Source organism: Muscardinus avellanarius (assembly GCF_963383645.1).
Source record: "Muscardinus avellanarius genome assembly, chromosome: 7".
In the NCBI taxonomy this organism is placed as follows: domain Eukaryota; kingdom Metazoa; phylum Chordata; class Mammalia; order Rodentia; family Gliridae; genus Muscardinus; species Muscardinus avellanarius.
Window position 1 is genome coordinate 36,250,761 of NC_137793.1, and position 14,425 is coordinate 36,265,185.

Sequence of the window (14,425 nt, forward strand, 5' to 3'; positions counted from 1 at the left end):
CCTTTTAATATCTAACAGATACTTTTACAAAAGTAATAGAAACATACAGTACTCAACACTAACTGGTCAATGGAAGGTGAAAGCAGTGTCCATTTTGTTTTAAGGTGGGAGAGACTAGAAATAAAATATCCGAAGACAAAGTTTGACATTCTATAAATTTATAAAAGAGGATACATGGATGAAATTTGGTTAATTTCAGAAGGCACCTCAAGGCTAAAGGCTTTTTGTACTCCTTTCATCAATCAAAAATCAACACACTTTTATTGCTATTCAAGTAGCAAAGGAAAACTTTACTCTCATGAACTTCAGTCCAACAAGAAAGAATCACCATTCACTGCAGTGAGATGGAACTAAAACTGATGTCTCCATACACTGATCAATGGAGCAACTTTCCCGTGTGCTTTCAAATTAATGAATAGTCAAAGAAAAGTCACAGTTTGCCAGTGTGATGGTAACATGTCGTTGATTTCAGTCACTTTACTAGGCACTGAAGTACCATTCTGGAGGGCAGTCCATTGTGTAGAACATTTAAGAGTAGAAGGTGAGTACGCTCTGATGATTCCCACGAACTAAGAGGATTGGTGGCAGGTCCTTAGAGAGAGCTTCTAACCATGCCATGTAGAGAGCACTAGACACAGCACCTTTTCGTGCAACTGGGAGACTCCTAGGATCAGTAAAGAAAAGGATACTGAGTAGTGCTTTTAAGTTGAGAAAAAAAGGAACAAAAATTAAACAGTAACTATAACTTATTAAAATTACAGACTACTTCTGAAAGCAGAGAAACAACTCCTATACTCTTAGGCCACTATTCTCATGTTTTCAGGTTTCAACAAATGTTTTATAAATATCTATCCATAAGAGTAGCAAACAAGTATTTTAAGAAACTATAAATTATAAGAACTGTATCTTAATACTATAGATTTCTCCTTTGATAAAGATTAAACTATTTCATGAGGAATAGATGGGGTTTTTTTTTTTGTTGCGGGTCTGGGGATGGAACTCAGAGGCATTTGATCAGGAATAGATGTTTTTATCATCTCTTTTTTTTCTTTGCGGTACCAGGGATGGAATTCTATCTCCGAGCTACACCCCTAGCCCTATTATTTTTTTAGTCTTTTATTTTTGAAACAGGGTCTCAATAAGCTGCTAAGAGCCTTGCTAAGTAGCTAAGGCTATCCACAAACTGCTATCCTTCAGTCTCCACCTCCCAAATGCTGGGATTACAAGTGTGTGCCACCACGCTTGGCCATTTTTGTGAATTTTAACTTCTATTTGTTGATTATAACAGTAGAAACCAATTGTTATATAAAGTTTATCCCCAAAATTTCTGTGTTTTATCATCTTTCAAGACAGGTATTTGATCAAGAGCAAAACTTGAAACTTAAAAGGTAACAAGTGCTAATTTTTAATCAAATTAAGAGGTTTTTTTTTGGGGGGGTGGTACTAGGGATGGAACCCATGGGCATTCTACCTCTGAAAGACACCCCCAAACTTTTTACTCTTTTTAAAATTTTTTTTTTTGAAACAGGGTGTCAATGAATTGCAAGGGGCCTCACTAAGAAGCTGAGGCTGCCCGCAAACCACAATCCTCCTATCTCCGCCTCCTGAATGCTGGGATTACAAGCATGCTCCACAACACCTGGCCTCAAAAGAACAATTCTTTATTTCATCATTTAGTATGGTTGTTTAGAAACCTGAGCTTTCCTTATTTATTTAAAGACACAGGTTTCTAGGCTGGGCGTGGTGGCGCACTTGTAATCCCTGCGCTTGGGAGGCGGAGAAAGGAGGATCGTGCAGGTTCAAAGCCAGCCTCGCTGGCTTAAGAGACCCTGTTTCCAAATAAAAGTATAAAACAGGTATGGGATTATAACCCGGAGGTAGAAGGGTTTCCAAGAACCGCAGTACCACCAAAACAACAACAACAAGACACAAGTTTCAAGAGTGAAATATCCAACTAATGTAATTCAGTAGAAGAAAAGCTAAAGTAGGCATGAATATAAATATCCAATACAATAATAATGTGTTCATATGTTAAGTCTGTGTGTGAGACTTAAAGATGGGGATACAGACAGAAACCACTATTCCAATTTAATCCTCTAAGTAACTTTTTGGACTTATTCTCATAAGGAAACTATCCAGGTCCAAATTTTTATGTGTGATCATCCTACCCCATACTTGAGTAATGACTACACAGTCCTGTTTCCAAAGCTAAGGAATTTAAAAAAGCATAAACAAAAGGAACCAATTCCAAAGTAAGCCTGTAATGATAAAGACTTAGATTCATAAAAGCTTAAGATAAAGTTTTGTCTTTTTTTCTGAACTTAAATGATTTCTCCAATATGCTTAGAAAGTCAAAGTATATTTCATTTTTAATTTATTCTGTACTGGGGATTAAACTCATGGGCACTCTTCCTCTGAACTATAATCCCAGCCCCTTTTACTTTTAAACAGGTTCTTGCTAAGTTGCTGAGACTGGCCTTGAACCTGTGATCCTCTTTGTCTCAGCTTCCCAAGTACTGGTATTACAGTATGTGCCACCATGCCTGGCTCCGAAGTATATCTTAAAAAGTTTTTTTTTTCCATTTTATAACCACTAAATCATTAGTGAACATGATGATGAATTATAACCACTAAATCATTAGTGAACATGATGATGACAACACATATAAGAGAAATTAATCAAAAGCACATCATAAAATGAATAGCCAAGGAAATCTGAATTCAGATATTACTTACATGACAATAATGTTAGCTGTGTTTGAATGTTCCTTTAATAATTCATTCAACCTGATCTGCCGGTATGTCTGAAATGAAACAGGACAAAGTCATCCCCAGATAATTTGAAAATCAGGATCTAGTACAGGTTGAGGATGAAGATACACCTCAGTAGCATGTATGAGGTCCTGGGGTTCAACCCAAGCACCACACACACATGAAAAATCTAGCATAGTTTGTAAAAATCAAAATGAATTTTGGTGTAATAATGTTTCCTATTTAAGAAAAAAACCCCGATGCTTCTCACTATTCACATATAAACCCACTTAGAGTAGATTTACAAAGAGTTTCCCCTGCAGTGAAATAGAGTACTTGATATTTATATATTAGGCATTTTTAAAAAATCAATAAAAAGGAAACAGAAGACAAAAAGAATACCTTGGTCTTATAAAGTTCAAGCTCATTGTCTGTTATTCGCCACGGTTCATCTTCTTTCATTTTATCTGCAATATCTTGTTCTTTATCGTCTTCATGAAGTCTGTATGGCTCAATCATTTCATCAAAAGCTACAATACTTAAAAGAACAAAGAATACTGACACTTGATCTGTTTTAAATTATACCACAGGAAGATCTTAAACAGTAAATTATAGCTTATACAGTTAGTGATTGTAGTCTATTATTATTCTTTCCAAATTCCAAATATATCACTCACTTAACTTAGAATATAGCAGTTTCTAGTCTCCCAAAATGATTAGAAATTTATAACCACACTGCCAATAACAGAATTTCAGCTAAAGCTCATTTCCCTGTCTACCCTTGCCCCTGTGCCCACTACCTTAACTTAATAAAATTCTATCATGGTAGCCAAAAATGTTCCTTTTAGTAATAAGTCAGAGAGAGAGAGTGAGAGAGAGAGAGAGAGAGAGAGAGAGAGAGAGAGAGAGAGAGAGTGTGAGTGTGTGTGTGTGTGTGTGTGTGTGTGTGTGTTGGAGGAGATACCAGGGACTGAACCCTAGGAACATTCTACCACTGAGCTAACCCCTTTTTATTCTGAAACACCATTATGCTACCTTACCATGCACTGGCCTCAAACGTGCACTCCTCCTGTCTTGGCCTCCAAAATACTAGGATTGCCATTATGCTTGGGTAATATGTTACTATTTTGCTCATACAAAAAGTGCTGTGTGTTGGTACATGCCTGTGATCCCAGTACTTTGGAAGCTGAGACAGGTTCAAAGACAGCCTCAGCAAGTAATGAGCAGCCACTACTCCATCACCAGGTAGATGTAGCTCACAGCCAGTGAGCCAGTGCCCTCCACACACATGTTCCACTGCCAGGCAGATGAAGCCCATGGCCAGTGAGCCAGTACCCTCTGCATATGTGCTCCATCAGCAGGTAAACACAGTAAGTGGTGTCTAAAATTTGAAACACCTGGACCACACCTTTGAGCACTCCACAGTCCTCATTTTATCTATTTCAGATAGAATAAGGAGAAGTGGTATACCTGTCTTTAGGACCTTCATAGCTACCTTGATCCTACTGAAGATATGGCAGGCCACTGTCATCTGGACAAAGGTCCCCTCGCCAATGTCCCCCAGAATCTCATAATGGCCCTTGAGGGCATCCTCACAGGAGAGCTGGCCAAGGTGCCTGGCCTCACCTCACTATTCTCTCTTCTAGCATTGTCCATCAAAAACCACAACAGCAACTAACCATACTAACTACAAAACAATAAACCAACCAACAAAACCACAAATCCAAACTAACAAACCAGACACAAAACAAAGCTAAAAGCCCAAACCAATAAATCAGATCCACAGCCACAAACCATCAAAAGAACTATGAGCCTAACAGGTCACCACCCAGAGCTCCCTGTACTTATGGACAAAACCCCGCAGTGGCGAGGGCCTAATACCTCAAGCCAGGCTTGAGGTTCCCTCACCACAGCTCCTTGTGAGGTTGCGGCTGGGCATGGCCCACTGTGGCTGTCTCACTGCAGGGCCTCCAGGACCATTTCCACTATAATAAAAATAAAGACTCCAGGTGCTTTTTGTTTCCATGTCATGGAGACTGTTTACTTGTTTAAACATTAAAATCTGTAGGATGCTTCAATGACCTTCTCACTTCAAGCCTACAAATCTGTAATAATTTTTGGCTTAAAAAAATACTTTTAGTAGTTCATTGTATTTTAAAGACATGGAAATTAGACCTGGGAATTTGAAATTACTAGAGGTGCCCAGCAAATATGTAATGGCATGCAGTTCCTGAATAAGACCCTGAAAGCTCAAGAAATTAAAACAATTAAAAAATGGGATGGCATTAAACGAAAAAGTTTTTTCATTTAAGGAAACCACCAAGAATCTAAGGAAAGAACCTACAGAATGGGAGAATATCTTTGCTAGCTATTCCTTTGATCAAGGACTAATATCTAGAATACACAAAGTACTTAAAAAATAAAAAAAACCAATCCAATCAATAAATGGTGAACTGAAACAAAGAAATACAAAGTACTAACAAATATATGAAAAAATATTCAACATTATTAGCAATCAAGAAGTTGCACATTTTTGGCTTTTAAAGACCTTATCATGCAGGGTTGTGGTGGCGCACGCTTGTAATCCCCGCGCTTGGGAGGCGGAGACAGGAGGATTGCACAGGTTCGAAGCCAGCTGTGCTGGCTTAAGATACCCTGTTTCCAAATAAAAAAAAGTATAAAAATAGGTCTGGGAGTATAATCCGGAGGGTTTTTTTTTTCCTGATTCAGAATGGCTGGTGTCAAAGGATGGTAGCACTTCACTCATACCATGATACGATAACAAAATGCTCCTCTACCTAAGACAACATAGGACATATTAACATCTATGAGGCCTCGAGGAAAGGACCTCTCATAGTAATTTCTCTATAAGGTCCTCACTGAGTTTCTCATCAGAAGCTCTGGAATTCAGAAGGCAGTGGATCGATATTTTCAAATTGATGAAAACCACACCTGTTTACCAGGAATCCTATAGCTAGCAAGTATCCTCAGTGGAAGGGGATTTGAAGGCATTCCCACACACTTTTGTCCCTTCACACTTCTGTAACAAAATACCTGAGGCAGGGTCATTTTTTAATGACTGAACCGTCTGAGGACTAGCAGGTCAAAGGCAAGACCCCAGGGTATTCAAGGTGTGAAGAACACTGGCTTCCTCCTCTCAAAACAGCGCCTCCTCTTTTCCCTTTTGTAGTGCTGGGGCTTGAACACAGGGGCACTCTACCATCGAGCTACACTCCAGCCCATTTTATGTTCAAAAATGATTTTGCTAAGTTGCTCAGGTGAGTCTCCAATTTGCCATCCCCCTGCCTAAGACTAGTGAGTAGTTGGGATTACAGGTTTGTGTCTGGCTTAATATATGTACTTTTTTATATTTATTTTTTGGTGGTACTGGGGATGGAACCCTTCTACCTCGGGGCTACACTCCCAGGCCTATTTTATATTGTATTTGGAAACAGGGTCTCTTAAGCCAGTGAGGCTGGCTCCCAACCTGTGCAATCCTCTCTGTTTCCACCTCCCAAGCACAGGAATTACAAGCATGTGCCACCACACCCGGCCAATATATGTACTTTTTAAAAGCATGTGTGTGCAGTGCTGGGGATATACCTAGAAATTTGTGCATGCTAGGTGAGTTTTCTTTTATTTTTTTAATAAAATATTTTTTGGGGTACTGAGGTTGACTGAACCCAAAAGCATTCTACCTCTGAGCTACATTCCTCGTCCTACTTTCCTCTTTAATTCTAAAATGGTCTCACTAAAATGCTGAGGGTAATAAAATCTTTATATCAGCCTTACCATTTATTTATTCAAAACTTACCAGAGAATAATGTGATAAAGTAAACACAATCATTGTAACAATCTCTATATACCATTTTCAGGTAGAATATCCCAAGAGTAGAAATCTCTTACTAGAAGAATTCTGAATCAACTTTTGTAAGCAAATTCTTAGCATCAATTATAGGCAAATTCTTAGATTTTTCCTACTTTAGCAATATAACCAAGTAGTAGAAATTACTAAGTAGGCAGAATGGGGATTGAATGGTTATGTGAGCAGGAGCAATGGAGATGTAAGGACTATCTGGAATTTCTGTGGCATTACAATTTTCAGAGAGCATGTACAAAAGAAGCAGTAACCAAAATCTTCTCTGAAAACTGAAAACTCCGTAAGACTCACTCACATCTGGCACTGGCATGCCAACCCTCAGTCTGCTTCACATAAAACTAACGGCAGGAAAAACACTCTGGTAATTAGTTTAAATGCCATTATCCGTGTCTCTGTAGGCCATCCACAAAAGATAGAAAATGTGTAATTTATCCAGTAACTTACTTTTCTTTCTTTGGTTTGGTATTGATATCTCCTAGAACCATGATATCAGAAAAGTCTATTCGGAACTTGCTGAGCAAAGTAGCCATCCTAGAACAGAAATGAATAGAATTCAGTTACATGAAAGGATGTATATTTTTAGTTTACATAGGGCTGAATCTATAGATTTGGAAAGCATGACTTATCAGGTTTATCAGGTGTTAAAGTTCATCTAAATTAGTTCATACTATTCGTTCACAAGGTATTTAAATTGCCTAGCATAAACTACTGTTATGTTCTTTTACTTTTCCTATATCTCTTCTTCTAGTATCCAATAACAAGTAGGCAGGCAGAGAGAGGTACTGATGGTAAAATTTGAATGGAACGTGTGTGTGTGTGTGTGTGTGTGTGTGTGTGTGTGTGTGTGTGTACTGAGCTTGACCTCAGGGGCAATCTATCACTGAGTTACACCCCCAGCCTTCTTGAGGTAGGGTCTCACTAAATTGCTGAGTCTGGTCTCAAAGCTTCAATCTTCCTGTCTCAGCCTCCCAAGTACTGAGATTACAGGCACACACCACCATTCCTGTCAACTAGTTTTCTTTTTAAAGCCAATTTTGGTCAAGTTATATTGGTAAATATATAAATTCAAATAAATATTAGTAAACATTTTTAAAATTATTTATTATTCTTCCATATAATGCTTATTACAAGGTCCAAATATGACTTTTGCACCAAACTAAATATACAGCTGGTGGAAGATTAAGTTCACAGCATTTGTTTTTGGTGGTGGTAATGAGACTACCTAGTGGGATAGGTATGGAAAAGAAACACCAACAGGCCAAACTTTGCAGTACATAAAAAGCTTCTGGGGAACAAAATTGGTAATGAAATGTGACAACAATAGAAAGTTGAAACATAAGAAAAGCCATTAACAAAACAAGATTTTGTTTAATTAAATGATTTTTAAAAAATTAATGTGAGCCAGCCTCAGCAATTTAGCAAGGCCCTCCACAACTTAATGAGACCCTGTTTCAAAATTAAAACAAATTAAAAAGGAAAACATAGGGCTAGGGGTGTAGCTCAGAGGTAGAATGTCTCTGGATTTAATCCCTAGTACCCTCCCTTCTACACACACAAATTAATGTAAAATATTAGAAAATGATGAGCTATAGGTTTAACTATTTCTAGTATTTCTTGCATAACTCACTGATGAAAATGAAGAAACACCTTGTTGTTTTCTGGAATCTATTTCCTAACTGCCTACTATGCACTATGTTAAACATTATAGTATCAACAAAACAAAAATTTAAGAAAATACAAACCAGAAAGTGATAAGCAGTAACAAGTGTACAAAGACTCAAAAACAACTGAATGGGTTGAGGGAGACAAGGGGAAAAAAATAAGGTCTTTGGATTCTGAAGAACTGAGTTGTTTTATTTTATTTTTTTTTTGGCAAGTTTGGGGATGGAACCCAGAGGCATTTGACTCTGAGCTACTCCCCCTGCCCAATTTTTTATTCTTTATTTTGAAACAGGGTCTCACTGAGTTGCAGAGGGCCTCACTAAGTAGCTGAGGCTGTCCGCGAACCGCGATCCTCAGGTCTCAGCCTCCCGAAGGCTGGGATTACAAGCGTGTGCCACCACGCCCAGCAGAACTGAGCTGTTTTAAAGAATGGAACATTTAAAGAGAGAAGCGTAGAGCAGCAGGTGAAGAGCAATTTATAGAAATGAGAAGAGGCAAAGCAGCTAAAGCCTGAAATCACAGACATGTCTGGGGCATCTGCAGAAGTGCATGCCAAAAAAGCAGAGGGCATATCTGAAGAGACTAAGAACAGAGAGGGAGGGGGGAGACGTCTTCAAGGACCTTGCTGCCACCTTGTCACAACTATACCTTCCATGGTAGCTCATGGAGAAGTTGTAAGAGTATTTTGGGGAGAGGAATCAGATAGTCAAACTTTCCATGGGAACCCTGGAGCCTTGTGTGCAGTATGTAGGGGAAAGGTCAAAGGCGAGGCAAGGGTACTAGAGTGCAGGAGAGCAGCACTAAAAGCACAAGTAGAATCATGGCGAGCAGACAGGGAAGGGAATGCGAGGCAGTGGCATCCTGGTTTTCTGTTGTCTAAAAGCACAAAATATATCCCATATATAAGCATGTAGTTTTTGTGCATATTCTCCTGATTAGAAGGAAAAATAGGCTTAACACACTTTAATGCTGCAAGTATTTAATAAAGAACTTCTAAAATGCTAATTTGTTAAGACATCTAAGTAAAATTAAGTAAACTTACGCTCTCCGGTCATGGTCTATTCTGTTTATTTTTCCACCAATGAATACTCTGATCTTACAGTCTTTCCACTTTTTCTTGGTAGTCAGAAGATAAGGTATCAATAACGTCAAACCTGAATTATAAAAATATAATAAATCCTTTACTAGATATCAAATTTTCAATCAAGAATTGTCCATTCAGGTTTAGTCTCTAAAAGCATGTTCATTACAACTCAATATAAAACAAAATAATTATTTCCAGCCTTCCTTGATAATTCAGCCCAAAAGCCATTAGGCTCTAAAAGAAGGAAGCCCAAGTCAGGGTTCTTTGAGTAAGGCATCAGTGGCCTGGCAGTCAAGAAACAGCCATACACCAAAGGACCAAGGAAACAAATATATGACCAAGGAAATGAATATATGCACTCAGCCAGGTTTCACGCTGAAATGAGAATTATGAAAAGGAAGAGGCTGGGTTGGAGTTTTCAATTCCTGTATCTACACACAGACATGCATGCCTACTTTCCAGCTATGTCCAGTGAGAGGACTAGAAGCAGTGACACCCTATAGGCACAGCATAGCTAATGCTCTGATCTTTATTTCGAAACACTATTCTCCACAGGCTCTTGCATAAAATGTTTCATCTCGTATGAAAAAAACAACAACTGAGCCTAGAACATCATCATATGTCAGAAATAAACTCCACAAGTGACCAGGGTATAGCAAATTAACACCGAAGTCAGCTTAAGGAAGCTTCCAATAGCTAAATATGGGAATAAATTATACCCTATTGAATAAAATAAGAACCAGAAAGTCCACATTGATAAAAATAAAAATATAAAGCTCTTCCTTAAACATAAAATGCTATAACTAATAAGAAAGAAACAATGGGGTTGGGAAATTATCATTTCGCAACCACACAATAACAATAAATTTAGGGAGAAAATACTTAAAGGTATCGGTAAAAGCTATAAGAATGATATACTTACACAGCCTCAAAGTCTATCCCCCCCCCATATTTGTAATTATAAGGAGAGGGGGTGGAACTTCTCAGTAGGTAAACCTAGTGAAAAACTTTACCCAGTGGTCAAAGTCAACTCCACCAGTGACAGAACAAATCAACATAATGGACTACCTTGACAAGATAGAGAAACACAGTATAGCCTCTGTCATATTTCTGCCAAACCCACAGAACCTAACACTAATTATGATAAAACATCAAATAGCAAAAAGTGGTCTGTTGTAATGTTAAAATAAATGTTAAGGTTATGAGACTCAAGGAGGTAGTGAGCAGCTTCCCCAGTGAAGTACAGTGAAGAGACAGGACGACTATGCCTGAATCTGAAATCAATACTTCTGCTGTTTGAGACTGCTGGCATGGCCTATGGGTAAAAGGTGCATACCACTTCTTGGAACTACTCTCACATCTTCAGTAAATTTTAAACTATTTTTTAAAATATATTAATGACTTACCTCCATCATCAAAAAGCCACCAGACATCAATAGTATTCTTTCCTTGTTTTTTCTGAAACTGTGTACTAGCTTCAAGAAGCTTTTGGTCAGCTACATTTAAAGGCGCAACAGGGCCTTTGGATTCTAAAGAATTAAGCCAAAAAAAAAAAAAAAAAGATATAAAGGAAGCAAATATTATAAGTACTTTTTGCTGAATTCCTATAATTTCCTAACTTTTATATATTCAAATATGTTCATAATAGTTATATAGCATCTATCAAAAGCTTGTAATTGTTTATAATTGAAATATACTTTAAAATGGCTACTGATAAATATGTTTTCATAATACTTAAACTCATTAAGTTATCTTGCCAAATCTGTAATATTCTAAAGCATCTTGATGAAAATAAGAATAATAAGTACCAATCAAACAATTATACTTGACTACTGGAATTTGGTTTTCTTGGAGAGTTGTTTCAGGCTAACTGGACAAATCAAGTTTATACCTATTCTGTGAAAATATATCTTTTGCAATATGGTATCCCAATAATTAACGGTCAAAATGTTTAAAAAATAAATATTTGCAACATAAATGACAGAAGGGAGTTGAAAACATACCAATACAATCTTATACTTATCACGGTGAGAACGCAAGTCTAAGGAAAAACTCCCTCATCTTTTATCTTTTGTCCTCTCAATATACGATACCCAGTTCTAGACACATAATCACCACATCTTTCTCTGAACCACAGAAAGATGGTGGGAACTCCATGGAGGGACACCCATCTGCTGCAGGTCTAAAGGACATTAAGCCAAAGTGGAGTTCCCATTTAACTTCCCAGGAATTAAAAAACAAAACAAAAACAAAAACAAAAATTAGCATTAGCTCTGTGAACAAGCAAATGACTATTATGAAACTCCTATAATAAAAATGTAAAAGCAGAAATCCACAGAGGAAATCTGATCACTTCAGAAAAGCCTATCATTCACTTTTCATGCTGCCACGATGTAAAGCAAACATGACAAATGATTTTGCATGATGAAATAATATGGCTACCAAACCACACTGCTCCACAACTCTCACCTCTAGCTCCTTCTCATAAAATTCATGTACGTTGACATGACTGTATCTCCCAAACGCAGCATGACTGTGAGAAATATTGTAATTTTTAAAATGAAAAAAATATATTAGTATGAAAATTGAGGACTTGGCTTGGCACAACTGATGGTAAAGAATGCAAGCGACACTGTAAATAAACCCATTTCAGTGTCCCTACTTATCATCCAAACCATGCAGTTTAAATTAAAAATAAAAAGTTAAAACTGACTTTCTGGGTTTGAGTATTTCAGAAATGCTACAATGACTTAAATTTTTATTTATGACATTTCACCTATCCCAGAAAGACTTAACTCTAGTTGGACTAATAATTTTACTAATCTGCACTTAATAAATAACTGTAATATCACCTCACCATGGAAATAAAAACTAAAATTAAAGAAAAAGAAAATAATAAGGCTGAAGTTCAAGAGTTAACAGTATGAAAAAAGGGATTAAAATAAAATGATGAAAAATGCCTGCCTTTTTTCAACAGTGGTTGAGTTGGAGTCTTGCCATCCTCTTCCTCATCTAGATTATGTTTAAAAACACAAAATAATAAGTTAATTTCTTTTATATTAATGAAATAATGAGAATGTAAATAGAGCACAATTATAAACAAAACATAGTATGAAGCAACAGTCCAGGAAAAGTGATCAAGACTGAAGATTATTTTCTACAATGAGTGGTCAAGAATTTAAAAAAGCAAACATATTTTATAAAGTGGAAATAGGGAAAATGATTAACATTCACCCTGAAATTTAATTTCTGTAAATTTATCGCAAAAGACCTGAGTAGATTTTCTTTCTTCCTTTTTTTTTTTTTTTTTTTTTTTTTTTGGCGGGTCTGGAGATGGAACCCAGGGGCATTTGACCTCTGAGCTACACCCCCTGCCCTATTTTTTATTCTTTATTTTGAAACAGGGTCTCACTGAGTTGCAGAGGGCCTAAGTAGCTGAGGCTGTCTGGGAACCGCGATCCTCCAGTCTCAGCCTCCCGAATGCTGGGATTGTAAGCGTGCACCACAACGCCCGGCTCATGATTTTCTTAACGTTGAAATGTTCACACTTGAAATTAGTTCAGAAGATACTGAACTATGGCTTCCAGAGTAGAAATATGACAGTACAAAACTGACTTTGATGATAATAAATTTTAAACATGCCATTGCATTACTGGAAGTTACAGAAAAGCAATTTTTAAAATATTTAATGAATTTGCTTTTTATAAAAGTTAATCATTTGAGCCGGGCATGGTGGCGCACACTTTTAATCCCCGCGCTTGGGAGGCTGAGACAGGAGGATCGCACAGGTTCGAAGCCAGCCTCAGCTACTTAGTGAGGCTCTCAGCTACTTAGTGAGACCCTGTTTCCAAATAAAATATAAAAAAAGGTCTGGGAGTATAGCCCGGAGGTAGAAAGCCTCTGGGATCCACCCCCAGTACCACAAAAAAAAAAAAAAAAGTTAGTCATTTGAAATATTAAGAAATTTTATCAGAGACAGGAGTCTTTTGCTTTATATAAATGCCAGGTTATACAATAATAATTTTCTTCAAATAAACTTGCATATTATGCATGTAATATACAGATTCACCCATTTATACTTAAGAATTTATTTTTGCTGTTGTTGCTAGAGTTACTGGTTTTCCTAACCTCACTTCTTTTTTGCATGTAGTTTGTAATATTTGCTTAGGGCACATAAAACTCTGAACTTGGACAGAAGAGTATACTGCAGTGGGATTTTGAGTTAGATTTCCAGGATTCAAGTATTATCTCTTTCCTAGCTGGGTGAGCTTTCCTGTTTGTAGAAAGTTAGCAGTACCCACCTCTCAAGGTTGTTATATGTAAACACTGAAGCAATGTGCTCAGGGTTGGGCACAAAGCAAGTATTCAAGGGGTGTTCTTTTTGTCCCCTTGCATGTTCATGCCTCAATAACCAAGACAGACAGAACCAAAAACTGTGACTAGTAACTACACCAGAGTGTTTCCAATTCTGAAGACTTTTACATTGTATCAACGTCTCTGAAGTATTTATGATGATTTAGAAACTGACAAACAGGAAGTAAACACAAAATAAAGCTAATATTAGGTATAGATTCCTATTTTATATAATAGAATAATCTATTATGTTTAATTTTATAGTATTAAATGTTACTGTTATTTTAAAAGCAGATACTTAATAGTATTATATGCGGAGGGTACTGAGGATTGAACCCAGGAGCATTCTACCTCTGTTTTTTTTGTTTGTTTGTTTGTTTGTTTGTTTGCAAAAAGGGTCTCACTCATTTGTAGAGCCTGGCCTTAAACCTGTGATCCTCCTGTCTTAGCCTTCCAAAGTATCTGCCTTTAATGATGAACATTCCGATTCATTTAAAAGCACTCAGAAGTGTCAGGGAAATCTTGACATTTAAAAATATTTTTTAAAAAGGCACATGTAGATTTTTACAACAGAAAGGTGTACTGAATCAATTTCCTAAGTCTATAACAATGCAATTTTATGAGATTGTGACTCATGTTAATAAACTAATGTATGGATAACATCTACTAAAATGTGGGAGCACAGAGCATCTGCT

General features: G+C 37.1%; 1 protein-coding gene across 1 annotated transcript in view; it reads right to left on the bottom strand.

Moving 5' to 3' along the window:
* Window positions 1–528: 528 nt before the first annotated feature.
* SLC12A2 (solute carrier family 12 member 2) overlaps window positions 529–14,425 on the bottom strand; it is a gene marked incomplete at both ends in the record, with an annotated part of 110,634 nt that continues 96,737 nt past the window's right edge. Inside the window, 7 exons of the mRNA XM_080698927.1 lie at window positions 529–664; window positions 2,737–2,804; window positions 3,154–3,289; window positions 7,076–7,162; window positions 9,336–9,447; window positions 10,784–10,906; window positions 12,342–12,389. Coding sequence (XP_080555053.1) covers window positions 529–664; window positions 2,737–2,804; window positions 3,154–3,289; window positions 7,076–7,162; window positions 9,336–9,447; window positions 10,784–10,906; window positions 12,342–12,389 — 710 coding nt within the window. The remainder of the gene's footprint in view (window positions 665–2,736; window positions 2,805–3,153; window positions 3,290–7,075; window positions 7,163–9,335; window positions 9,448–10,783; window positions 10,907–12,341; window positions 12,390–14,425) is intronic.